Source organism: Tenebrio molitor, chromosome 9, assembly GCF_963966145.1.
Source record: "Tenebrio molitor chromosome 9, icTenMoli1.1, whole genome shotgun sequence".
Taxonomy (NCBI): domain Eukaryota; kingdom Metazoa; phylum Arthropoda; class Insecta; order Coleoptera; family Tenebrionidae; genus Tenebrio; species Tenebrio molitor.
In genome coordinates this window covers 2,950,392-2,973,442 of record NC_091054.1, presented here as the reverse complement: position 1 = coordinate 2,973,442, position 23,051 = coordinate 2,950,392, and the positions used below count along the sequence as shown (strand labels likewise).

Sequence of the window (23,051 nt, the reverse complement as noted above, 5' to 3'; positions counted from 1 at the left end):
CTTGAAAAAGCAGCTTTATCTCAAAAAAATAAGTTTTATTCAAAAGGGAAGTCCAACATAGCTAGAATATTAATCAGGTATTTTTGAACAAATTAGCAACTTTGATATTTTTTTTCAAAGTGACAGCAATTTTTTTTTAACATTTTTACTTGGACAGGATGTCCCCTACTAAGCCCCGAACTCGTAATACGATAATTTTAAGACACCCTGTATAATTTAAAAATTGTATAAGGACATCTAAGGAAAAATTTAAATTAGCTAATTAATTATTTATTTAATATCCACTTACATACAAAATATATGATAAAGAAATTAGAGCTAGTCTAACTTAAGAACGTGATCTAAAAGATGTATTATCATGGGATTTTCTGGCAACAAGCTCACTTCATGGATTATTTCTTCCTTCAGTTTCAGAAGTACTTCTTTAGTATAATCCAAACTTCCGAACTTCTTCAAAATTGACAAACACTGCTTCTTCACTGCAACATCTCTCGTTTTCTGCTTTAATATATCTGTGCAAGGTGTTAAGGTCATGATAATTCTGGTACAAAACTGTACATTGCTCTTAGGAAAGGATACTAATTACTCGCTTATCCTCCGGGTGGGTCTGGATGGCGTGAATAACAGGAAAACTGAACTTGCCTTCGGTCAGGTCATCACAGAACGTTTTGCTTATGGTGTACTAAAATACAGGGTGATTTATAATAAGTGTAAAAAACTTTGTCAACGTGTCCGGGAGGTCATTTTAAGAAAAAAATGTTATATTAATATAGGTGCTATTTTGTTTATTTACAGAACTACAACAGATTTAAAGTTGATTGAAATAAATTATTCAAGTACAACTTTAAAATCTAATAGCCATGGAAATAAACAACATAATTTGTAAACAGTTATAATTGTCAAAATGAATAAGTTTAGTGTAGCTAGATATGCAGATATTGTTTATTTATTCTGTAAATAAAAAAATTAGGACCTATATTTATATAACATTTTTTTCTTAAAATGACGTCCCGAACACGATGTGATTGTTTTTTACACCTATTATAAATCACCCTGTATAATTATAGAATAATGAAAAAATCAAAATAAAGTGTAGTACTTACTTCCTTGGAACACAAATTCATGTAGTCGTCGCGTATTTGGAAGAAAAGTCCAACCGATTCGCCAAATTTGGTAAAATCGTCTTTGACATCGCTGAACAATTGAATTAATTGGATTGCCAATAAGAATAAACCGCCGGTTTCTAAGGTACGATTTTTGTTTGATTGTTTTATTGAAATTGAAACAACTTACTTCGAATGCACATCAGTTTGTATTCGTCCAAAGTAGGACAAATGAAATTGTCTCTCCAGTAAAGCTCCATACCTTGACCTCTGTACAGGTCAAGGCATTTTTCAATTGTAATTTGGATGCCCTAAAATTGTCAAGGTTTTAGGTTCTTCTCGCACACAAATTCCGTCGTACCTTGGGATCGCCAATATCAAGGACTTTCTCAAAAGTTACGAAAGCTGCGTAATTCGCGGAATTAACAGTGCGAGAAACTCCGTAAATCGAATGAGCTGTTGGGACACTTCGACGAAGAATAGAGTCGTCTTGGATGTCGTCTAGTCTAAAACCCAAAAGCTTTGCAATAATAAAAAATACTAATAAAATTGCACTCACAGGAGGCTGGCGTTGTGGAGCATCTCTAAAACATCTTCGATTTGTCGCAGTTTTTCTTCAGAGATGTGCATCCAGTTGTTGAGAGCTTGGCACAACTTCGATCTGACCTTCTTTCCAGGGATCCTGGCAATGTGGACAAAGGGCTGAAGCAGTGACTGCAATTTTACCACAAATTAAAGTAATTGCAATGCAATTAGTACAAGCCCACCTCGTCTTCTGCTTCGTCATTGTGTTTGCTGTAATATTTACTTCGATTATTTAGGCCCACCATGGCTGTCAGTGGTTGCTTTCGTGAACTAATGAAAAATAAAGTGTGGATACTTTGCGGTGATGTTATTCGTCTCAACTAACCGGATCGGAATCAAGTTGTTACTGAGCGAGTGGCGTTCTGTACTTTTGGACCTTGGAAGGACGTAAATGTGAGGTATAAATGTGGGGAATCACTTTGAATTTTTAAATCGTATAAAAATGGTGGTGGAATTAGTTCAGAAGAGTCGGTGGAGAAACAACAGTATTGGGAATAACATAAAAATATCTGTAATGATATTTAAAATGCGGCCTTGATACCATGTCAACACATGTTATAAAAAATTGAAAAATTTAAGTTTCAGGTGATCAAGGATTTTGGAAAACCCAGAATCGTTCATATGAAAAAATTGTTTATAACTCAATATAAATTATTAAAATTATGAATATACAAACAGTGTAAAAAAAAAGACGAGTCCGACCTCCCATATTTATCGGAATATTTTAATTATCTATACACAAATGGTTGGGAATTGGCTACAAAGTGACCTAATAAAATCACGTTTCGCCCCAAGGGCTGCAAGGCTTCAGACAAATGCAGCACGACCACAGGGAACAAGGGAAACTTCTCTTCCCGCATACGGTAGGTAAATAACTATTACAGTACAGGGTATTTCCCGAGCGAAAATGAACTCGGCAGAATTGAAAATGCAACCAACAATACATTTCTAAAGTTAAGATTGAAAAATGTTTTCGTCTGAAAAAACAACTCGTTACCAAAATTCTAAGGGGTGATAAATGTAATTGAGACAAAAAATTATTCGCCCTTGTTTTTGTTGAGCTGTTAAAATTGTTTTTTTTTTTCGCCTGATGCAATTCTTAGCTCCGATTCTTTAATTCTACGTGATACCATTGGCTGGGATCCAGGAAAATGGGTATGAAAGCCGCATTCAAAAAGGAGTTTGTCTTAAAGGATTTTTCTTGTTCAGAAACTTTTGGTTCCTATTAGCATTTTTGAATAAGTTAAGTGTTACAATATGACATTGATAAATGCCAGAAAAACAAAATTACGCATGCAAATATAGGTGTAAGTGATTTTTTTTTAATAAAACACTACATTGACGTCACACATTCTACCAGTTTGATAATAATCAGTTCTGTGTCACAACAAAAAAATAATTTACGCATTGACGTCACTATTAATCCTCGCGAAATCAAAACGAATAAAAAAAATAACTATATATTTTTGTGCCCCCGGCTGGAATTTGATAGTTTGTTGATCTCGAAATTGTCCAGAACCTGCCTAGTCCGGCAAAAAATAGGGATTTTGAGTTGCCATTGGTTTCGTTTGGTATGTGTTATCAGGATTCTATCAAGAGTCAATGTTAATTCTGTTAAAAATGTTTTTCTATTTACAAATTTTACAATTTTATTTTCGCTGTTGTACATTTTCAATTTCTGGAGCTAATATTTCCGTGCCATTTGGAAAAACAATAGTTATTTATAGTAAGAGTGAGGAAAGCAAAGTTTTCGTTGGTGTTCGTCCAGGAAGTGGAGCTGAATGGACGATGCAGTGAACGAAAGCGAGTGCTGTATTTGGTTTTGTTCGGTTCCTCCTTAGAAGGTGAGTCATTAATTTTGTATTCAAAATTTTAAATAAAAATAAATCACATTTAAAAAATTAAATACAAAATAAAGAAAGTTGTGTAACGTCAATAAAGTGATTGTGTGCACGTTGTGGAAGAGGCAAGTGCCGCGAGGTATCAAATGTTGCCTAAAAATTAAAATTACGTTATCAGAAAGAATTGGAAAAATTTACCAGTGAGCGAAAAACCATGAGCGAAAGTGAAGTGAACGAAAGACAAACCTTCACCCACTGGTAATTATGGATACAGACTTACTTTCTAGGGAGGTATCGAACAAAAAAATTACATAATCTAATAAATTTCAATCTATTATAAAGAGACGAAACAAATCGTTTTCTTGGGATTTTTATTACATTTTTTATAGCTTTCATGTCTCCTACATTTTACAAAACTTTAACTAATTGAGAAATAACACTTTCAGTAAGTTGTATCATGTAGGGGTTTTCGTCAAACTTTCCCATTTCCTCTTCAATTTCATCTCTAAGTCGAAGTATTTCTTGCTTGGTATATTCAAAACTACCAAAATTTTCCAAGAGAGTTGTAACATACAGTTTCATCTGATTTCCTTTGGGTTTTTGTTTCAAGACATCTATATTTAAGTTAAGGTTGCACTACTTACTGCTTACCAAGGAAAAAACCTTTAAAAAAATATTTTCACCTAAGGATACTGACAATGTGGTTGTCACCAGGGTGACTTCGTATCGCGTGGATAATTGGAAAACTAAAAGTTCCTTCTTCAAAACAATTGCCACCCCATACTTGCTAATAACAAAGAAAATTTAAAAAAAATTTATACCGCTTTATTACTATTATTATCCTATTACCTCCTTTGTACACAAATGGATATAATCTTCATATATTTGGAAAAATTGGGCCAGAATATCTGTTAATTTGGTAAAATCGCATGTATTGGTGCTAAATAACTGCATCAGTTGAACTGCGATTTGATAGTTACTCCCTTTTTCTACGACAGAAACTCTTAACAAATTAAAGACAACAATTACAAGACGTACTGCGAATACACATTTTCCTATATTCTTCTTCGGTGGGACACACATAATTATCTCTCCAGTAAATTTCTGACCCTAGGCCTCTATAAAATTGCATCATTTGTTCAATGTAGATAGAACCAGCCTGAAATATTAATTTAAAACTGTTGCGCAAGATAAAAAATAATTACCTTTGAATGATCCAGCTCGAGGCACTTCTCCAAGGCGTTGCAGCCGGCGTAATTAGCCGCATTTATTGTACTGGCAATGCTGTCAACAGCTTGATGCATTCCGATTGCTTTGCGGGGTTCGCATAGACTTTGCAACTCGTCTAACCTAAAACCAGCAAATATGAAAAAACAATAAATTAATAATTGTAATAAGAGAATACATAAAACATCCCGTGTCTGTCAACTCCGATATTTCCTTTATTATCTGAAATTTGTCTTTGGGAATTCTCAACCAGAAGTTGTAAGCTTGCATTAACTTCGCCATGCTGATGACGTTTATTTTTGGAGCTTCCTTTATGTGAGTGTAGGGTATAAATAATATCTAAAAATGAAACATTAAAAAGAATAAAATAGTACATACACACTTGTACCTCTTCTTCAGTTTTCGACATCTTCGAAGTTTGCATAGTTGGCTTCGGCTGCTAGGTTACTAATATAACTAAAAATTCTTTACAAATGTCGATAATGAAAAAATTGTAGAGGGGCCACCCTCTACGCGATGAAAGGGAATTTAAGAGCCAATCAGGTGGTCCGATTGGAGAAAGGTACGTATCGTCAGATTTAAAATTCAATTTTTATATTGACATTTTGTAATTCCGAACCTGAATGAGGGTATTTCATAGTTGATCTCTAAATATAAAAACTAGTCTTGCGATCGAACAAATTAACAGATTTACAGACGAAATAAAATTTTTGTGTCAAGGTAAGTTATGAGCAAAAATAATTCGACAATTTTCCTTACGACAAACTTAAATTTAAAATTGACTTTTGCTAATATGATTTACTACTGTTGAGATTTTTTTAAACAGTACAAAACAAATTAATCAGCAAATGTTTGACAAGTAGACTGCACTTATAACTTATAGTTTTCAAAAAGTATTTTCACAAGCTTTATAACATTTAAAAGTAGGTAACGCACTTTATTAGTCCTTGTTCTAAGATGATTAGATTATTTAATTAGGTTTTTTAAGGTGGTTTCCCTTAATGAGACAAAAATGTTGTTGTAAATGACGTTAATTGTGTTACTTACGTAACCTCTAATAATTAAATTTAATTTTAAGATGAAATTAAAATCATTAAACTGGGCTACATTTGCGTCAGTTTGTTCATTCAAGGATAACATTTAAAATTTGACAAGAATTTGTCGTTTACTGACGTTAATGACACCATACCCTCAATTTGCTTGATTTGGGAACTAGTACGTTAAGAATCTATAATACCTATCTTTTAAAAAAGCCATTTTGCATTTAAGCAAGCTAATAAAATGTTTTTAACTATTGATTGTACATTGTAAAAATAACTCAGAAAGCTCAGTTAACCTACTTTTTTGTATTAATTCTTGTATTGCATTTTGCATTTGGAATATCAAACACCTTATGTCGGCTTTACACATTTTTGATTTTTTTGTTCTTAATTAAGATACATACTTTAAATTTTGAAAAAATGTCAGGACCTTTTTTTAAATTCGCAGCATCTACAGGTTATTCACATAAGAGTACGAGCCTAACATGCATGCAACCCACATTACACTACCGGCACCATGGTTTTTGTAATGTAAATGTAATTTGGGTTGCATGTTAGGATAGTACAGCTCGTACTCTTATGTGAATAACCCTGTATTACTAGTAGATATTGATTGTATACTAGGTATATTATGTGTTTTTCTTAAAATATTTCTTCACTTTGTGGAGATTGGGTGAAGCAAGCTATTTACGTGTTTCCTTATCTTACCAAATAAAATATGATATAAATTAATACGATACTTAATTGTGTCAATGCATTATTAGTGTGAAAGTTAGTTAAGTGCTTGTAAAAGAATGACTCCTTTTGCTAATACAAAGCGATAAAAAAGAAAACAAATCAAGAGTGCTACCTCATCTTTTGTAACGTTGTTCTTGGTTTGAGCGGTCCGATAATTATACTTATTATGCACGGTCGTTTTATTGGTTGCCTATCTTTCATTCTGCAACATTAATTTCGTTTTCTTCTTCTGTCTGTGTCGTGCTCAATTTACTTTTACGATGTAGTTTTTTTATTAATAATATATTCAGAGATTGATGACTTCTTGTTATCTTCGAAACAAAGTGCAAAAGATATGTTGATGTGAGTTCTACAGTCTTCCAACATTCCAAGAACAGGAAAAGGCAAAACAGACTGAGAAATACGAAAGTATTTGTAAATGATGGCAAGGAGGAACGGGGAGATACAGGGAAAATAAGAAAAAAGGCCAAGAAAGGGTTAAAGATTTAAGATTTAAGCTAATAATTAAGGATGAAAGTTGGACATCGAATATTATAGTCGAGTCAATGAAGCGCAACAATTTGACAATTGTCAAAAGTAATTTTGAAGGTTGGTTACTATGAATTAAGAGATTAAGTCCAACCAGATATGCCGCCAGAAACTACAATTAATTGTAAAACGAAAAAACATCACTTAGCGAGAAATTAGGCATTTGCAACTGTTACAAGGAATTCGCAGCCTTACATTTTTGATATGGTTACGATATCTTTTGTTTGTCACCAGAAACCACATAACCTCCAACCTAACCCAATTTATGGCAACCTAGTAACGAATATCCTAAATACTAGGGAGTAATTTATTTTTGACACGATTATAGTCCGAATCAAGAATTCGATATGACCTGGGACTGCTTTAACAGTAGTGCATTGCCCTACCAATATTTGAAAACTTATGTTGGCAACTTAGCACAAATGTCATTACAAATTTCAATTTTTAAGTTTTGAGCTGTCTTCTTTCGTGCTTTCTTGGTTTTTCTGCGAATTCATTTCTCCGTTTTCATTTTGTCTTTCAAAAAGCTGTTCTTTTCAGAACTCTGGAAAATTATAATATTATTTATGCAATTACAAGCGGTGGAAATTATTTATTAATTATTATTATCGTGATGAAGTGATGATAGTTTGTTTTGGTTGGTGGATCAGGTCACCCCGGGAGTAGGGGGGTTCGGGAGGGTGATCGACGTTTGCATTTCTAATCGCTTAGAGATTTTGTTGTTACGTTAGTTTTTTAATCATAACTTGACTAATATTCCGTCAAAATTATAATAACACCGTCGTAATCAGAGAATATCGGTCTTTAGTTCTTAAAGAACAATTTTTTTCGATTTGAGGCTTAGTTCTCGAGCAATGCAGTGAGAAACGTAAAAATACGGCAAAATGAACGAATTTTTGGCGAGCGTCGAACAGAGATACAGCCATTTCAATTTTGTTCTTCCCATAAAACGCAATGCTTCTTTGAAAATTGTTTATTTTTTTACAACCAAACGGCTACAGAAAATATTACAAAGTTTCCACCAAAAAGATATTTTGAACATCGGCTATCGGACACGCTACGTAAGTCGAAATTTTTGAATAACGCCCTTTTGCACACCACAATTTTTGAAATTTTTTTTTTGGAAGTTCACCTATACATGAACAATCGATTTAGCAAGGTGTCAGCTTTTTGCCACGAACTTTTTAAAAATCAGAGTTCTGTAAGTCGGAAAGCCAGCGAATATTTTGTCATTTCATTTCGAAACGAGAATTTTATGATACGTAGCGTTGCAGATGTGGCAATCACGGAGGTGACCATTTGGCAACAGCGCGTTATAACGTCCCGCGACAAGAAGGAAGAGAAAATCTAATCTCTGAATATTTGTACCTATAGGAAAGGTCCATTGTTTATTATATCGATCATAAACTACTCGTATTACTTCACTCTTTCTGTTGTCTTTATTTATAATTGTTTCCGAAAATACTCCTTATTGATATTTAAAAACTGGTTTAAATTTGTTTTCATTGATTAAACTCGCTGTAAGACATTATTTCTTCGTAGTTTTAAATAGTACAATTCTCTATCCGCATTTTTATGTTGTAAAAATTGAATTTTTACTAGAAATGTTAACTTAACAACTACTTTTTATATAAAATATTCCCTTTGGAATAAATATCGTGAAAAACTGAATTTTTTTCATAAATAGCAAAATCAAAATTATTGTTTAAACAATAGAAATATTTATGGGCCCCTACCAAAATGTTTCTAATTTCAAATAATATATGAAAACAAATATTCAAAAAAAAAATCATCAAAATCGGACCTGTTCTTGAGGATTAAGAAGTAAAAACTTTCATTGACTCGACTAGAACAGAAAAAAAGATATATTCGAGAAAATAATGAATCAAAGAATTACATAATACAAGTTTCTTAATGAAAACATGTTTTCCTTATAATTAAAACAAACATTCCGAACAACCATGCTACGAGTAATTTACATGAGTATTTTAATTATAATTTGTCTTTTGGACGAACCGAATGTGGTAACCAAAATATAAACAATAAAATATGGCACGGATTAGTCTATTTTAAGTTTGAAAAAGATATCTTCAAAAAGTTGCAAAATATATGGATTCTCTTCAAATTTGTTCATTTCTTCTTCGGCTTCATTTTTCAACATTCTCAAAGTTTGCTTCGTGTATTCAAAACTTCCAAATTGTTCTAATAAATGTAAGGAGTACTTTAAAATTTCCTCATTTGTTGGTTTTTGTCGTAAAATATCTAAATGTTGTGTGAAGGCTTTATTGCAAAACATTTTTCTGGAGATAATAATTTTAATAATAATAACAAAGGATACTAATCATTTGGACATCATCTTGATGACTGCGAATAGCATGAATCACTGGAAAACTAAATTTTCCCTGACTGATGGTGTTGCAGTTATTTTCTGTCATCAGATACTGCAATAAAAAAATCGATTATTTTGTTATCACATGTTACTTAGTTTAAGCAATTCCAAAAATGCTCACCCCATCCATGGATTTTAAATTTATGTAATCATCATAAACATGAAAGAATTTGCCTAATATTTGAGCCAAACGCGTGAAGTCTGCTTGGTTAGTGCTGAAGAGTTGCATCATTTGTATTATAAATTCGATGGTGCTACCAGTTTCTGAAATAAAAACTTAATTCGAAAAATTTATACGTGGGGCCCAGCGCACATAGAATAAGGGTCCAATTTTGCTTTTGTTGGTGTTAAGCAAACTTCTTTTTTTAAATTTTTAGTATTTTATGAACAAAAATACAAACAGATCTTTGAAAAGTTCCATAACTAAAAGCAAACACAAAGAAGTAAATGGCACTAAGATAAGTCTCTATAATGTGGCAGTTTTCAAGTGGCAAATGACTAAAGCAGAGATTGTACAGCGCCAACGGCCAAACGAAAAACTAATTCATTTCTTTACACTGTATTCTGTTTTGAACAAATACAGGGTTATCATAAATGATTGTCCCATCGCAGTTGGCATAAATTTTGAATGTGCCGCCAGCCTCGCAACATGAGACAGACTAGTAGACAGATTTCCGGCGGTAAAATCTACGGCGAGTATCCCCACCTATCGGCGATATTAGTCTGACCCATGTTATGAGGTTTGCGGTACATTTAACCATTTTACCTACGCCACCAACGCCACCTGCGATAGGACAATCATTTATAGTAACTCTGTATTATTTACTGCGAACTGCAGCTTTAAAATACTCTTCTTCGGTGGGACATTCTGCATTATTCATCCAATCAATTTCCATTCCTCTTCCTCTATAAAATTCTACTTCAGGTTTTACAATTAATTTAGTTTTCTAAAAAACACACAATACATCATTTCGGCGATTCCTTATTTGTCAAACTCACATTGAAATCTTCAAAGGGCCAAATTTTCGCCATGTTTTCCATTTCAATATATGTGCCATACACACATGCACCAAGCGCATCTGCAACACTATACGTGGCATTAGCTGTGGCTATATTTTGTCGAAACTGGCGCTTCTCTTCTAAATCAACACAACTAAAAAAATAACACTTTCTAAATAATTCCAAAATATGTGAACTAACGTACACAGCGCGTCTTGACTGCTTTATTAGCATTATGTTGTTTATGACATCAAATTTATCTTTCGGCGTTTTGAACCAATAATTTAGTGCTCGCATAAATTGTGGACGAATGCTTTTGTCAGGTATTTTTGCCACATAAATGATCGATTGAAGTAAAATCTACAAAACAGTAAATCCACAAAACTGCAATTAACTATTGTTGTTGCTTTAATTACAGACCTCATTTCTTTCTTTTTCGATATACTTGCTTTCGAAAATTTTTGATAAAACTTCGTCCGTCATTGCAGACCAACAAGATACTACCCACTAAATCAAAATGTGATTAAGTTTTAATGTCTCCAATTTACAAGAGACGTCATCTTTTCGAATCCGGTTTTATGTATGTATTTGCATATTTCCAATAAAATCGGAACCAGTTGTTTACTTTTTATTATGTAATGTAATTTGTTTTCGCAATTTAATTGTGGGTCGTAAAATTTTATTGCATATTATGAGCGATTAACGGGCACAATGGTTGGGAACCGGCGTGTGCCATTTGCCGTACAATGTAAACATGCAAAAGGTACAATACAACCCTGCTTAAAATATTACCTACTAGGATTTATAAGCCCTGCAAGATCTTTAACTTAAAGTACCATACAATTTTACGACCTACAACCAAATTGAGGAAACAGTACACACATAATCGTTATTTGTCTACCGTTTACGGTGTCCCAGATAATAAATAAATGAATAAATCAATGATAGTCAATAAAAAATATGTAATAGAAACCATAAATGAATAAATTCTCCGCTTATTTATCAATTTATTCAAATTAAAATAACGTGTTAAGACAAGCCTTTTTTATGGATTTATTTGGCAAGTTTGAGTTATTCAAAACTAGTACAATCTGATAACTATAAACCAGCCGTGAAAAGTCTCTGCTAGGGTTACGAGACAAGAAAAAAAATTGAGAATTATTTTGAAAAGCGCTTTACTTTATGTATGTCAAATATTTATCTCTTGCAATTAACTGGAGTGAGGAAAAAATGCTAATAGAAGTTTCCAAACTTTATTGTCACACTTTCAAAAAAATATAACCAACTGTAATTACAACACTATTTTTTTATCCTTCAACGCCAATTATATCAAGAACATGCTTCATGACCTCCTCGAAATATGGATTTCCACCGAGCCTACAAACTTCTCTGAAGATTTCATTTTTCAGTCTGTCCATTGTTTGCAAGGTATAAGCAAAGCTTCCATATTTTTCCAATAAGGAGACACAATATTTTTTCAAATCATTGTTGGTAGTTCTTTGCTTCAGTATGTCTAAGATTATTGGTTAAGCGTAAATATTAATAAAAAATTAAAAACAAATTTTGTAAATGCTGGAAAGGATACCCATTATTTCATTATCATCTGGGTGGCTCTGAATGGCATGAATGATCGGAAAACTAAATTTTCCTTCGCCGATGTCTTCACAGAAAGTTTTCACTTTGACTTGCTGCAATACATTGAGAACATTTTTGTCAGTAAAATGTTTTGACATTTACCTTGTTTAACTGAAGACTTGAGAAGTCGTTCTGAATCTGACAAATCTGACCCAGCAATATTACCAACGTATCCAGATTTTCCGTATAATTACTGAACAATTGCATTACTTTTACTCCAAACAAAATGGCGCTGCTAGTTTCTAAAGTAGATAAAAATGTTAAAGAGATTTTTGCAAACAATATCATCAAGCTTACTTGGGCAAATTACATCTAGGTATTCTTTTTCAGTAGGACATATGAAATTATCTCTCCAATAGATTTCCATGCCGTTACCACTATGCATTTCCAGACTATACTTTATGTAAGGTTCGATAATCTGTAACAATGAGCTTAGAACAAAACTTTATCTGGGTGATAAAACAATACCCGAGGCTCTTCCAAGTCGAGAAATTTTTCCAAAGTATTGGCCATTGTGTAGTTCAGCGAATTAACTGTGTGAGCAACACCATAAATGGAATGCATAACAGGGACACCACTTCTTGTTACTGAGTCGTCATAGATATCATCCACCCTGAAGCACAATTTTCATAATCCAGCAAAACTATCAAAATTCATAAATACTCGTACATTACAAAACCGTTGTACATTGGTTCAATGATGTTTAATATTTTACTGAGTTTTTCTTCAGGCACTTTGAGCCAATAGTTAAAGCTGCGAAATAATTTTGGCATAGTTTTGGAACGCGCGTGGCTAATTTGATGATAGTGTAATAACGGTTTTAACAACATCTGAAAAAAAAGTAACAAATACATTTGTCTTTGTTGTTCTTACTTACTTTGTCTTCTTCGCGATCGTTGTCATTGCTGTAACAGTTTTCCATGGTTATCTATCCACTACCATCCAGCAACCAAGACCAACTAATTGACTTTTGTTGATGTGATCTGATTAAAGCGCGAGCGTTTTCAAGGACAATTTACAACGGAACTACTATAAATTATTTAAAATTTTCCACTTTTCACGTTAGTGAATGTATAACTGGTTCTTATATCGTTAATTTCATGTAAATATTTTTTGTGGTTTACGAGTATTAGGGAGCGCTCAATTAATATTCACTTGTCGCAATTGCGCCACATACTTAATTAAATTTGATTTTCTAGATGGATTTCTACTAAGTACGTTTAAACTACGTTAAATCTGGCATGTTAAGTAAGTGTACATGCCATCAGTTTCCACACAATTAGGGATTTTGTAGCAGATTGCAGATGCGAAATCAACAAATAACTGAGATTGAAGGCCGAAACGCAGTTGAGGTCGACAACTGGGCGAAGCACAAAAAGACTTTGTACTTTGAATGATTTGTTATGTCACATAAAAATAAAAAAACAATCGTTAGTGGGATTGTTATTTATCATATAAGCTGTCACGTTTCATACATTTTACAGAACTTTATCTAATTCAGAAATAACACTTTCAATAAGTTGAATCATGTAAGGGTTTTCGTCAAACTTTCTCATTTCCTCTTCAATTTCATCTCTAAGTCGGAGTATTTCTTGCTTGGTATATTCAAAACTACCAAATTTTTCCAAGAGAGTTTTTATATACAGTTTCATCTCATTTCCTTTGGGTTTTTGTTTCAAGATATCTATATTTAAGTTAAGGTTGCATTACTGCTTACCAAGGAAAAAATATCGAGTGTTCAAATGAAATCCTGGGCTGAGTAGGCGTTGGAAAATTTAAAGCGTTTAGAACAGTGTAAAGTTTGAATTTCCCGCCGTTTGACAAGAATGAGATTTGTTTATGTTTAATCGGGACATAACTGAACATGTTTGTTTTCAGCAAAGGGTGTCCTTAGATATTTGCTTCGAGAATAGGAATTGTTAGGTTATTCTATTTTTAATGTAAAACATTGCAGAGAAAGAAAAAAAGAAAGATTTTCTTGGCTATAATTTTAGGTTAGCTGTCAACATGCTCCAATTAATCTACGCTTTAAAAAAGCACAACAATTGACGGTTTCCAACGCCTTCCCAGCTCAGGATTTCATTTGAACGCGCGATATTTTCACCTAAGGATACTGACAATTTGGTTGTCACCAGGGTGACCTCGTATCGCGTGGATAATTGGAAAACTAAAAGTTCCTTCTTCAAAACAATTGCCACCCCATACTTGCTAATAACAAAGTAAATAAAAAAATGTAATACTGCTTATTACTATTATTATCCGATTACCTCCTTTGTGCACAAAAGGACATAATCTTCATATATTTGGAAAAATTGGGCCAGAATATCTGTTAATTTGGTAAAATCACATGTATTGCTGCTAAATAACTGCATCAGTTGAACTGCGATTTGATAGTTACTCCCTTTTTCTACGACAGAGACTCTTTAACAAATTAAAGACAATAAATACAAGACCTACTGCGAATACACATTTTCTTATATTCTTCTTCGGTGGGACACACATAATTATCTCTCCAGTAAATTTCTGACCCTTGGCCTCTATAAAATTGCATCATTTGTTCAATGTAGATAGAACCAGCCTGAAATATTAATTTAAAACTGTTGCGCAAGATAAAAAAATAATTACCTTTGAATGGTCCAGCTCGAGACACTTCTCCAAAGCGTTGCAGCCGGCGTAATTAGCCGCATTTATTGTACTGGCAATGCTGTCAGCTTGATGCATTCCGATTGCCTTTCGGGGTTCGCCTAGATTTTGCAACTCGTCTAGCCTAAGAACAGCAAATATTAAAAAGAATAAATAAATTGTAATAGGGAAATACATAAAACATCCCGTGTTTGTCAACTCCGATATTTCCTTTATTATTTGAAATTTGTCTTTGGGAATTTTCAACCAGAAATTAAAAGCTTGCATTAACTTCGTCATGCTGATGGCGTTTATTTTTGGAGCTTCCTTTATGTGAGTGTAGGGTATAAATAATATCTAAAAATGAATCATCAAAAATAATAGAAAAGCACATACCTACACACTTGTATAGTTGACTCAAGTTGCAAAAAACCACTTGTTATTTGCAACAGCATTTTTTCAATATTTTTGAACCAAATAAAGACACAAAGGGACCAGAAAATCATAGTTTGGATTGAATATTTTCCATATAACTACAGTTTTAAAGTAATTTCAAATGACTAATGCCCTAAAAGTGCTGCTGCAAATGCAAAGTGTTTTTTTGCAACTTGAGTCAAGTATACCTCTTCTTCAGTTTTCGACATCTTGAAGATTTGTAGAGTTGGTTCGGCTGCTAGGTTACTAATATACCTCAACATTGTTTACAAATATAGGGAAAATTTGGAGAGGGGCTACACGCTACGTGGAAAAAGGGAAATGAAGAGCCAATCAGGTGGTCCGATTTGGTGGTCATCATTAATGAGACAAAAATGTTGTCGTAAATTAGGTCAGTTGTGTTACTTACGTAAACTGTAATAATTTAAATTTAATTTTAAGATGAAATTAAAATCATCAGACGGGACTACAGTTGCGTGAGTTCGTTCATTCTTCGTTTAAAATTTAACGATTTGTTATTTACTGTCCTTAATCTAGGTAAATTGCTCGAATGCAATTGCTCGAAAACGAATTGCTCGAAATCAGCTGCTCGAAAGTCAATTGCTCTACGTATTTTATGGGAAACATAAGGTGTGAGCTCAAATGCACCATAGAAACAGTATAAGATATTAGTGTTAGAAAAATGTTTTTAACTACTGTTTGTACAGGGTGAGCGAAACTCGATGCCTCAGCTCTATAAAAAAAAAGAAAGACAATAGAAAAAATCTGAAAAGAGGTTCTTAAGTGGGATTAAGTAATGTCCATTTTAAATCAAATTTGCATATTTTTCCATATGTATTTGGAAACTGAAGTAATGACGTCATCGATTTTTTTTCCCAGAAACATACCTATATTTTGGTATATTTAAAAAGAGCTAATTTTTCTGAACAAATTTTGTAACGAAAAAAATTCGCTATCGTGTTTAAATCGTGACGATCGAGAATTTTTGATAATACTTTTTTTTTACAAACTTGCTTATAATTTTTTAACGGAAAAAGATAGCAAATTTTTTTCTTTAAAAAATTTGTTCAGAAAAATTAAATAATAATTAAATATGCCAAAATATAGGTATGTTTTTGGGAAAAAAAATCGATGAATAGAGCTGAGACATCGAGTTTCGCTCACCCTGTACATTGAAAAAATAACTCAGAAAGTCCAGTTAACCAAGTCATCCAGTTAACACAAATTCATTCTTCCAAAAATCAAAATAAAAACGTTGCGTAGTTTTTTTTTGCATTTGGAATATCAAACACCATATTTCGGCTGCACAAATTTTTGATTTTTTTGTTTTTAATTAAGATACTTCAGTACCTTTTTTAAAACTCGCAGCATCTATCACTAGTAGATCTTGATTGTACAATAGGCATATTATCTGTTTTTCTTAAAATATTTCTTCATTTTAACAAGCTATTTTCGTGTTTCCTTATCTTACCAAGTAAAGTATGATATAAATGAACATGATAGTTAAGTAAGTTTTTAAGTTTAATTTAATTTCAAACCATTAAATAGTTATTTACATTAGGGTGTGGTATTTTACGGCGCAAAAACTAGGTTTCAGGCACGAGGTGAAGTCGAGTACCTGATTAGTTTGAGCACTGAGAGTCGTTTCTCTTCTTCTTCTATCTCTCCCTCGTTTAGTAATTAATCAAAACGCTCCTTCCACTCTTCTAGCATTGAGCCCTCCAGCCACATATGTTCCCTTCACGTTCCATCCGTTTCCATAGTACGATCTATTTTTTTTTACTATTCTTTAACTAATTTATTTTCTGGAATACTATATCTTTTTTTCTGTTCCATGTCGGTTTTACCGTTTTTACAGGGTGAAATTGAAATGCATCATAATGTGTACACTATAGTATCTTCAATAAGTGAATAAACCGAAAATGTTGTTAAACATTTGAAATAAATAAAGTCCGATTTAACTTAGTGCCATCCCAAAGAGACGCTTCTGGAAGCTCTAATAAATCGAAACTTGAATACCCGCAAAAACGTGTAAGAATACAATGCATGAAAACCAAATGAAAGGAAAACCTTCTGCACCTTTTTTGCGTTGCACTCGATAACCTTTTAATCTTACTATTTTTTCTAACGTGATATCAGTGGCGTACTCAATTTTTGTTTTTCTTCTGTATCATCCATTGACGCAAAACCGTGATAAAGATGAAAATGTTTACGTACGATATGTCAATAATGGGCATATTTTAGATCTAATTCTCAAACCAAAAAAACAGCTTTTACGCCCTAGGCCGGTAAATTTTTTTATGATTCACTTACGTCATTTTAATTGTTGACGTCAAATAATTTTACGTTTAGTCAATTATCTTAAACACAAGGACACACAACGACTTTATATTTTATACGAATATGTATTAATTTAATCTTTTTTAGAAGAGCACCACTTTAGTAATTTATCTCATATTATGCTGCTTTATATTTTTATTAAAAAGTGGGGTTGGCTGAGAGCAAGCTAGTAAGAATTGTACTAAATTTCCTTAAATTTCAAATTTGTTACTTTAAAAACACCAGAACCCATAAACCCACCGTAACTTTTTGCGCGGATTCTCGATAGAATTACATTAATTTTCACGTAGTCACATGAGTGTTATTAACTGAAAAAAAAGTGTATGGTCAACTAAAACACAACACATTCACTGTAAGGAAGCTGAAGTGAAAAAATGTTCGTGAAAAAAATTATTTGGCCTCAAGCTATTCATTATTTCTTAATTGCCGGTGCGAGTGCGTGCGTCTAGTTGACATTGGGAAAAAGCAGTAATTACTAGGGCTTTGATCTGTTGAGTAAGAACTGTTGAAATGTTTTTAATTGATTTCATAGTAACCATGAACTCGAAGGTCTTGTGTCATCAAAATTCGAGAAAACTGTTACCACATCTTTTGTGTACACGTGCCTGTATAAACCTTTCAAGAACAATAACAGTTATCGAATTATTCTTTGAAAACGTGTTTTGTTTTTTACACTTTTCATTCAAGATAGCGGTTCGCGCTCATTCCAAGATCTCGTAGAAAAAGTATAGTATTCATTCGCGGATAATTGCTGTTACTCGCTGGGATAAATTACGGCACTCGCCTGCGGCTCGTGACTCAAAATCATCCTCACGAGTAATAGCCATCATTATCGGCTAATTGAATAATATACTATTAAAAAGATAATCGGTTTTATATAAAAAATAATAATTATCTCCTACAATTAAGTACAATAAGAAAAAAATGCTAATAAAAGCCTACATACTTTATTGTCAACCGTATATACCTACCTACCAAGTTTTTCGATTTCTTCAAATCTTCCGTATTCTTCCATCAAGGAAACGCAATACTTTTTCAATTCATTACATATTAGTAGTTCTTTGTTTCAGTATGTCTGAGATTATGTCATCGCACAAGTGTCAATGGCTGAATGTCCAAGGACACACCTTTTTTGTCTGTATCACCCATTGAAGCAAAACACAGGTAATAGTATATTATACCATAAAGAGTGAAAGTGAGTCTTTTTGTGGCAAGCCCAGAGATTGAAGACCGAGACGCAGTTGCGGCACTGGGCGAGGCACAAAAAGACCTTCTGCTCTGAATGATATACATATTATTTTATCTTCGTGCGGATCACAAAAAACAATCGAACAACATGAACTCATTAATTTTTTTCTTGCAGTTATTTACAATTTTCACATTTTAAAGCAGCAGTAATTGAAATGTTATTGCCTCACAGGGGTTTAGTTTTAATCGGATAATATTCTGTTTTCAACAAAATGGAATTTAGAAATCTAGGGAGAAGAACTGTCACTAAATCGCAAGACCGAAGGTCTAGCGATTTTGCCAGCAGATCGTTTTTCTAACTAATTTTTTGCAAGCAAGATTAGGTGGTTAAAACAGGAAATTATCTAGAGAAAAACATATTATAGAGTGTAATTATTTAATTAGTCGACGAGATAATATTATCTAGATTATAAAAAACACAAAATAATGTACCAAGACCACAAAAGATATAGTCATTTATCGAGAAAATAATCATTTTTGACAACACTATTATGCTTATTTTTGATCATAGAAACCGCCCTGAAAGTTTGTGGATGGAATTCTGACACACCCTGTATATAAAATACAATTAAGTAAAATTTAAAAAATGCTAATAAAAGTTTAAATATTTTATTGTGATCCGTATACATATACCTTTTAGTAAAATAGAACTTAAGAAATTTCAATTTTATCAAAAAAATATTCGATGAGATGATCAATATAGGGATTTCCACCAAGTCTTTCGATTTCTTCAAATGCTTCATTTCTCAGTCTATCCAGTGTCTGCAAGGTATAATCAAAACTTCCGTATTCTTCCATCAAGGAAACGCAATACTTTTTCAATTCATTATTAGTAGTTCTCTGTTTCAGTATGTCTGAGATTATTGGTTAAGGTTAAATACGTGCATATTTTAGCTTGCGAAGAAAATGATTTTAATAATAAGATGTCAATTTTGAATTAATTAATATATATGTTTTTGAAATGCGTCCACAAATTTTAATCACGAGCTACTGGCTTCATGTAGAATTTTTAAAATATTCTATATCAAAAAATAAAATGAAATTTTTATTAAATTGCTTTTAGTTTTCTACGTTGCCCTGCAACCTCGTAGGTAGGTAAAATTTCGGTACATTTTAAAAATACACCCTGTATATCATGTTTTATAAAATGTACGCCAATAATGCGAAATAACCTATAGAAAATATGCTTTAAAACAAGGAAACCGCATTGGTGTTCGTTTTATAAAATATGATATACAGGTGTATTTTTAAAATGTGCCGAAATTTTACCTACGAGGTTGTTTGATAACGTAGAAGACTAAAAGCAATTAAAAAAAATTGTATAAAAATATGTATAAAATAAATCACATTTATTTTTTGACATAGAATTTTTTGGATATTTTTTCCGCGTTCTACATGAAGCCAGTAGCTCGTGGTTGAAATCTCTGCACTTATTTAAAAAACACCCTGTATAATTTCAAAATTGTGTAAATATTCCTGGAAAGGATACTCATAATTTGATCGTCATTTGGATGGGTCTGAATGGCATGAATAATAGGAAAATTAAATTTTCCTTCGCTAATGTCTTGACAATAGCCTTTGGCTTGAGCTTGCTACAATAAGGTGAGAAAATTGTTGTCGAATAAAAATATTTAACATTTACCTTGTCCGATTTGAGATTCACGAAGTCGTTCCAAAGTTGAAAAATCTGGCCCAGTAATATCGCCAGCCTGTCTAGGTTTTCGGAAAAGTCACTGTACAATTGCAGTACTCTTACTCCCAACAAAACGGCACTACTTGTTTCTGAAATAAATAAAAACATTACATTTAGAAATGAATTATGGAAAATTCAAGAAAGAAATGTTATTTCCGGCAGGCTTACTTGGGACAATTACATCAAGATATTCTTTTTCAGTAGGACATATGGAATTATTTCTCCAGTAGATTTCCATGCCGTTACCACCATGCATGTCCAGACCAAGTTCAATGTAAATATCAATAATCTGTAAAACTGAGCTTACAACAAAGTTTCATCTGGGTGATCTGATAAAACAATACCCGAGGCTCTTCCATGTCGAGCATTTTTTCAATACAATTGGCCATTGTATAATTGATCGAATTAATTGTGTGAGCAAAGCCATAAATCGAATGCATAACGGGAATACCACCTCTTGTTACTGAATCGTCGTAGATATCATCAATCCTAAAGCTCGATTTTCTCAATCTAACAAAGCTAGCAAATCTCATACGTACATCATAAAACTGTCGTACAGTGGTTCAATGAGACTTATCATTTTATTAACTTTTTCTTCGGGAACTTTGAGCCAATGGTTAAAACACCAAGCTATTTTTGCGGCATATTTTGCACGCGCGTGACCAATTTGATAGAAATTTAAAAGGGGCTCTAATAACATCTGAAAAAAACATGCAACAAGTACATTTGTTTTGGTTCATCACTTACTTTGTCTTCTTCGCGATCGTTATCTTTGCTATAATAGTTTTCCATGGTCATGGGGTGCACTACCGTCAGACTACTAAAGCCAACTGATTTACGCATTACGCACTTTTGTTTATACTGCCGCCGCCGAGGAACGTTCAAGGTAAAAGCATAAGAAAACTGGTATAAACAATTTAGGATTTTCCATCTCTCAGGTCCCTCAGGCTATGGATACGTAATTAGTACAACAAGTAAATGTTAAGTTTAGACACATAAATAAGTAATCTTTATTTTTTCAAAAATAAAAATGCTGCTAAATGAGTTTCCATTTTTTTTTCTACTACAACTTCCTGTTGTGGTCATCTCTAATAGGTAGGTATACAGGTGTGCCAGAGTTGCGAAAAAGCTCCATAACTTGTTTGTTATTAAAAATATCAAGTTTTACTTTTTTCTAGATGATAGCTACGCTTCTACTGCACATTCGGAAAATATTGTGGTATATATACAGCGTGTCTCAATATTATAAAAACACTAAAGTCATGCTTTTTTAAACGGAACCTACCCAGTTTGATTTTATTTTTGAATTCTATGCTAAATTATGGATCAAATTTATATTTATACAAGTCGTTTTTACTTATCTGCTATCGTTTTTGATCAGTGACGCTTTTTTTACCAGAATTTCGAATTGCAGGGGTTCCTTCGAAAATTCGTACTTTCCAAATAGTTGCAAATAAATTAAAATAATTGACGCTGTTTGATTCCTGAATGTTTGCAGCATCTGTTAAGTGTTTACTCAATAACGTGCTTAGTCGCATATGTCTACTGCGATTTTTTAGATATAACAAACTAAAAATGTCAAAAACTCATTTTTTTCAAATGTCACCCCGCATTTATTATTACACTGGTCGAAAGCTTTTTTGACAAGCTTTCCAACAGGGACCCCTGCAATTCGGAATTCTGGTAAAAAAGCGCCACTGATCAAAAACGATGGCAGATATAGTCTGTCTAAATTCTAAATTTCCACCACCTGTTGAATTATGTTGGCAAAATAAAAATATTTCTAAATTGGGGATTGTTATAACCAAAGTTGGCAATATAATTATAATAATTTATAATTATTTTATAAACATGATTCGAAAACAACGTAATTTACGCTAAAATGAAAAATGCTCTAGTAAAATGTTTCGAAGAGGTAAAAACGTTGGCACCTTTCTTTTTCTTTATTCTAAAATCTTGAGTTGTAAAAACGACACAGAGAATGACATTCTCACAAATACAACCTGACACATTTTTCACCAAACAGTGTTGCCGGTTGTATTTCTAAGGCAGAACGCATTGTTGGTGGAACTTTAGAATTGAGACAGACTTTAAGTAAAAACGACCTCTGTTGATTTGATTAATAATTTAGCATAGAATCCAAAAATGAAATCAAACTGGGTAGGTTCCATTTAAAAAAACATAACTTTAGTGTTTTTATAATATTGGAACACCCTGTATATATGTATATACCGCAATATTTTCCGAATATGCAGTAGAAGCGTAGCTATCATCTATTCTAGATAAAATAAAAAGTTGATATCTTTAATAACAAACAAGTTATGGAGCTTTTTCGCAACTCTGTGTATTAATTTTTTTCAATTGTCTTCGATAAAGCTCGGATTATATGCACTAAAAAATGAAGAAAGTATGCGCAATTAACTCTATTTAATATATACTCAGTTTCATATAAATGTGCATCTAAGCAAGCCATGAAAATCTGATTTTCTGTTGGTATTAAAGCTAAAGCTAGTGACTTTGACTTTCAAAGTTGCTTGCTCTGCGCGAACTCGATTTGACTAATTTTTCAGTTTTTGTCCATTTTAACACTGCTGATTTCAAAAGCAGTGTTACGTCTTTTTACTGATT

General features: G+C 32.7%; 5 protein-coding genes across 6 annotated transcripts; all 5 read right to left on the bottom strand.

Moving 5' to 3' along the window:
• Positions 1–254: 254 nt before the first annotated feature.
• Positions 255–2,092, bottom strand: LOC138138219 (terpene synthase-like). The gene is made up of 7 exons (XM_069058016.1): positions 1,871–2,092; positions 1,663–1,817; positions 1,465–1,609; positions 1,294–1,414; positions 1,104–1,243; positions 580–682; positions 255–512 (listed from the first exon to the last, which is right to left on the bottom strand). The coding sequence occupies exons 1-7, from the start codon at positions 1,931–1,933 to the stop codon at positions 319–321; spliced, it is 921 nt and encodes a 306-aa protein (XP_068914117.1). The 5' UTR covers positions 1,934–2,092; the 3' UTR covers positions 255–318.
• Positions 2,093–3,351: 1,259 nt separating this feature from the next.
• On the bottom strand, positions 3,352–5,383 carry LOC138138903 (terpene synthase-like). 2 transcript variants are annotated; one of them, XM_069059018.1, is made up of 7 exons: positions 5,145–5,369; positions 4,935–5,095; positions 4,735–4,879; positions 4,568–4,688; positions 4,379–4,518; positions 4,223–4,316; positions 3,352–4,143 (listed from the first exon to the last, which is right to left on the bottom strand). In XM_069059018.1, exons 1-7 carry the CDS (start codon positions 5,178–5,180, stop codon positions 3,938–3,940), a joined length of 903 nt encoding a protein of 300 aa, XP_068915119.1. In that variant the 5' UTR covers positions 5,181–5,369; the 3' UTR covers positions 3,352–3,937. The 2 variants fall into 2 exon arrangements, with proteins under 2 accessions (XP_068915119.1, XP_068915121.1); XM_069059020.1 differs by lacking the exons at positions 3,352–4,143; positions 4,223–4,316; positions 4,379–4,518 and having other exon boundaries at positions 4,568–4,647; positions 5,145–5,383.
• A 3,521-nt stretch (positions 5,384–8,904) lies between these two features.
• On the bottom strand, positions 8,905–10,984 carry LOC138139204 (terpene synthase-like). Its single transcript, XM_069059400.1, has 7 exons — positions 10,871–10,984; positions 10,656–10,810; positions 10,451–10,604; positions 10,278–10,398; positions 9,573–9,715; positions 9,401–9,503; positions 8,905–9,324 (listed from the first exon to the last, which is right to left on the bottom strand). The coding sequence occupies exons 1-7, from the start codon at positions 10,931–10,933 to the stop codon at positions 9,122–9,124; spliced, it is 942 nt and encodes a 313-aa protein (XP_068915501.1). The 5' UTR covers positions 10,934–10,984; the 3' UTR covers positions 8,905–9,121.
• A 705-nt stretch (positions 10,985–11,689) lies between these two features.
• Positions 11,690–15,409, bottom strand: LOC138138525 (uncharacterized). Its single transcript, XM_069058500.1, has 14 exons — positions 15,331–15,409; positions 14,904–15,064; positions 14,711–14,852; positions 14,543–14,663; positions 14,353–14,492; positions 14,200–14,293; positions 13,565–13,769; positions 12,963–12,990; positions 12,755–12,915; positions 12,554–12,698; positions 12,383–12,503; positions 12,188–12,327; positions 12,036–12,138; positions 11,690–11,963 (listed from the first exon to the last, which is right to left on the bottom strand). Exons 1-14 carry the CDS (start codon positions 15,403–15,405, stop codon positions 11,758–11,760), a joined length of 1,842 nt encoding a protein of 613 aa, XP_068914601.1. The 5' UTR covers positions 15,406–15,409; the 3' UTR covers positions 11,690–11,757.
• A 3,920-nt stretch (positions 15,410–19,329) lies between these two features.
• Positions 19,330–21,297, bottom strand: LOC138138714 (terpene synthase-like). The gene is made up of 7 exons (XM_069058715.1): positions 21,171–21,297; positions 20,963–21,123; positions 20,768–20,912; positions 20,592–20,712; positions 20,373–20,512; positions 20,220–20,322; positions 19,330–19,584 (listed from the first exon to the last, which is right to left on the bottom strand). Exons 1-7 carry the CDS (start codon positions 21,264–21,266, stop codon positions 19,382–19,384), a joined length of 969 nt encoding a protein of 322 aa, XP_068914816.1. The 5' UTR covers positions 21,267–21,297; the 3' UTR covers positions 19,330–19,381.
• Positions 21,298–23,051: the final 1,754 nt, after the last annotated feature.

Bases quoted from the DNA above. Each gene is read 5' to 3' on its own strand.
- LOC138139204 (XM_069059400.1), bottom strand. From the start codon at position 10,933: ATGACGGACGAAGTTTTATCAAAAATTTTCGAAAGCAAGTATATCGAA. The intron at 10,605-10,655 runs GTACGTTAGTTC...TTATTTTTTTAG, and splicing joins AAGCAGTCAAGACGCGCTGT to TTGTGTTGATTTAGAAGAGA. The intron at 9,325-9,400 runs GTATCCTTTGTT...CACAACATTTAG, and splicing joins AGATGATGTCCAAATGATTA to ATATTTTACGACAAAAACCA.
- LOC138138219 (XM_069058016.1), bottom strand. From the start codon at position 1,933: ATGGTGGGCCTAAATAATCGAAGTAAATATTACAGCAAACACAATGAC. The intron at 1,244-1,293 runs GTAAGTTGTTTC...ATCGTACCTTAG, and splicing joins CAAACTGATGTGCATTCGAA to AAACCGGCGGTTTATTCTTA. The intron at 513-579 runs GTATCCTTTCCT...CACCTTGCACAG, and splicing joins GGAGGATAAGCGAGTAATTA to ATATATTAAAGCAGAAAACG.
- LOC138138714 (XM_069058715.1), bottom strand. From the start codon at position 21,266: ATGCGTAAATCAGTTGGCTTTAGTAGTCTGACGGTAGTGCACCCCATG. The intron at 20,513-20,591 runs GTAAGCCTGCCG...TATTTATTTCAG, and splicing joins TCTTGATGTAATTGTCCCAA to AAACAAGTAGTGCCGTTTTG. The intron at 20,323-20,372 runs GTAAATGTTAAA...ACCTTATTGTAG, and splicing joins TGAATCTCAAATCGGACAAG to CAAGCTCAAGCCAAAGGCTA.
- LOC138138903 (XM_069059018.1), bottom strand. From the start codon at position 5,180: ATGCAAACTTCGAAGATGTCGAAAACTGAAGAAGAG. The intron at 4,880-4,934 runs GTATTCTCTTAT...TGCTGGTTTTAG, and splicing joins ACAGACACGGGATGTTTTAT to GTTAGACGAGTTGCAAAGTC. The intron at 4,519-4,567 runs GTACGTCTTGTA...TTTCTGTCGTAG, and splicing joins TAGGAAAATGTGTATTCGCA to AAAAAGGGAGTAACTATCAA.
- LOC138138525 (XM_069058500.1), bottom strand. From the start codon at position 15,405: ATGTTGAGGTATATTAGTAACCTAGCAGCCGAACCAACTCTACAAATC. The intron at 13,770-14,199 runs GTATCCTTAGGT...ACTTAAATATAG, and splicing joins TGGTGACAACCAAATTGTCA to ATATCTTGAAACAAAAACCC. The intron at 11,964-12,035 runs GTATCCTTTCCA...CAATAATCTTAG, and splicing joins AGATGATAATGAAATAATGG to ACATACTGAAGCAAAGAACT.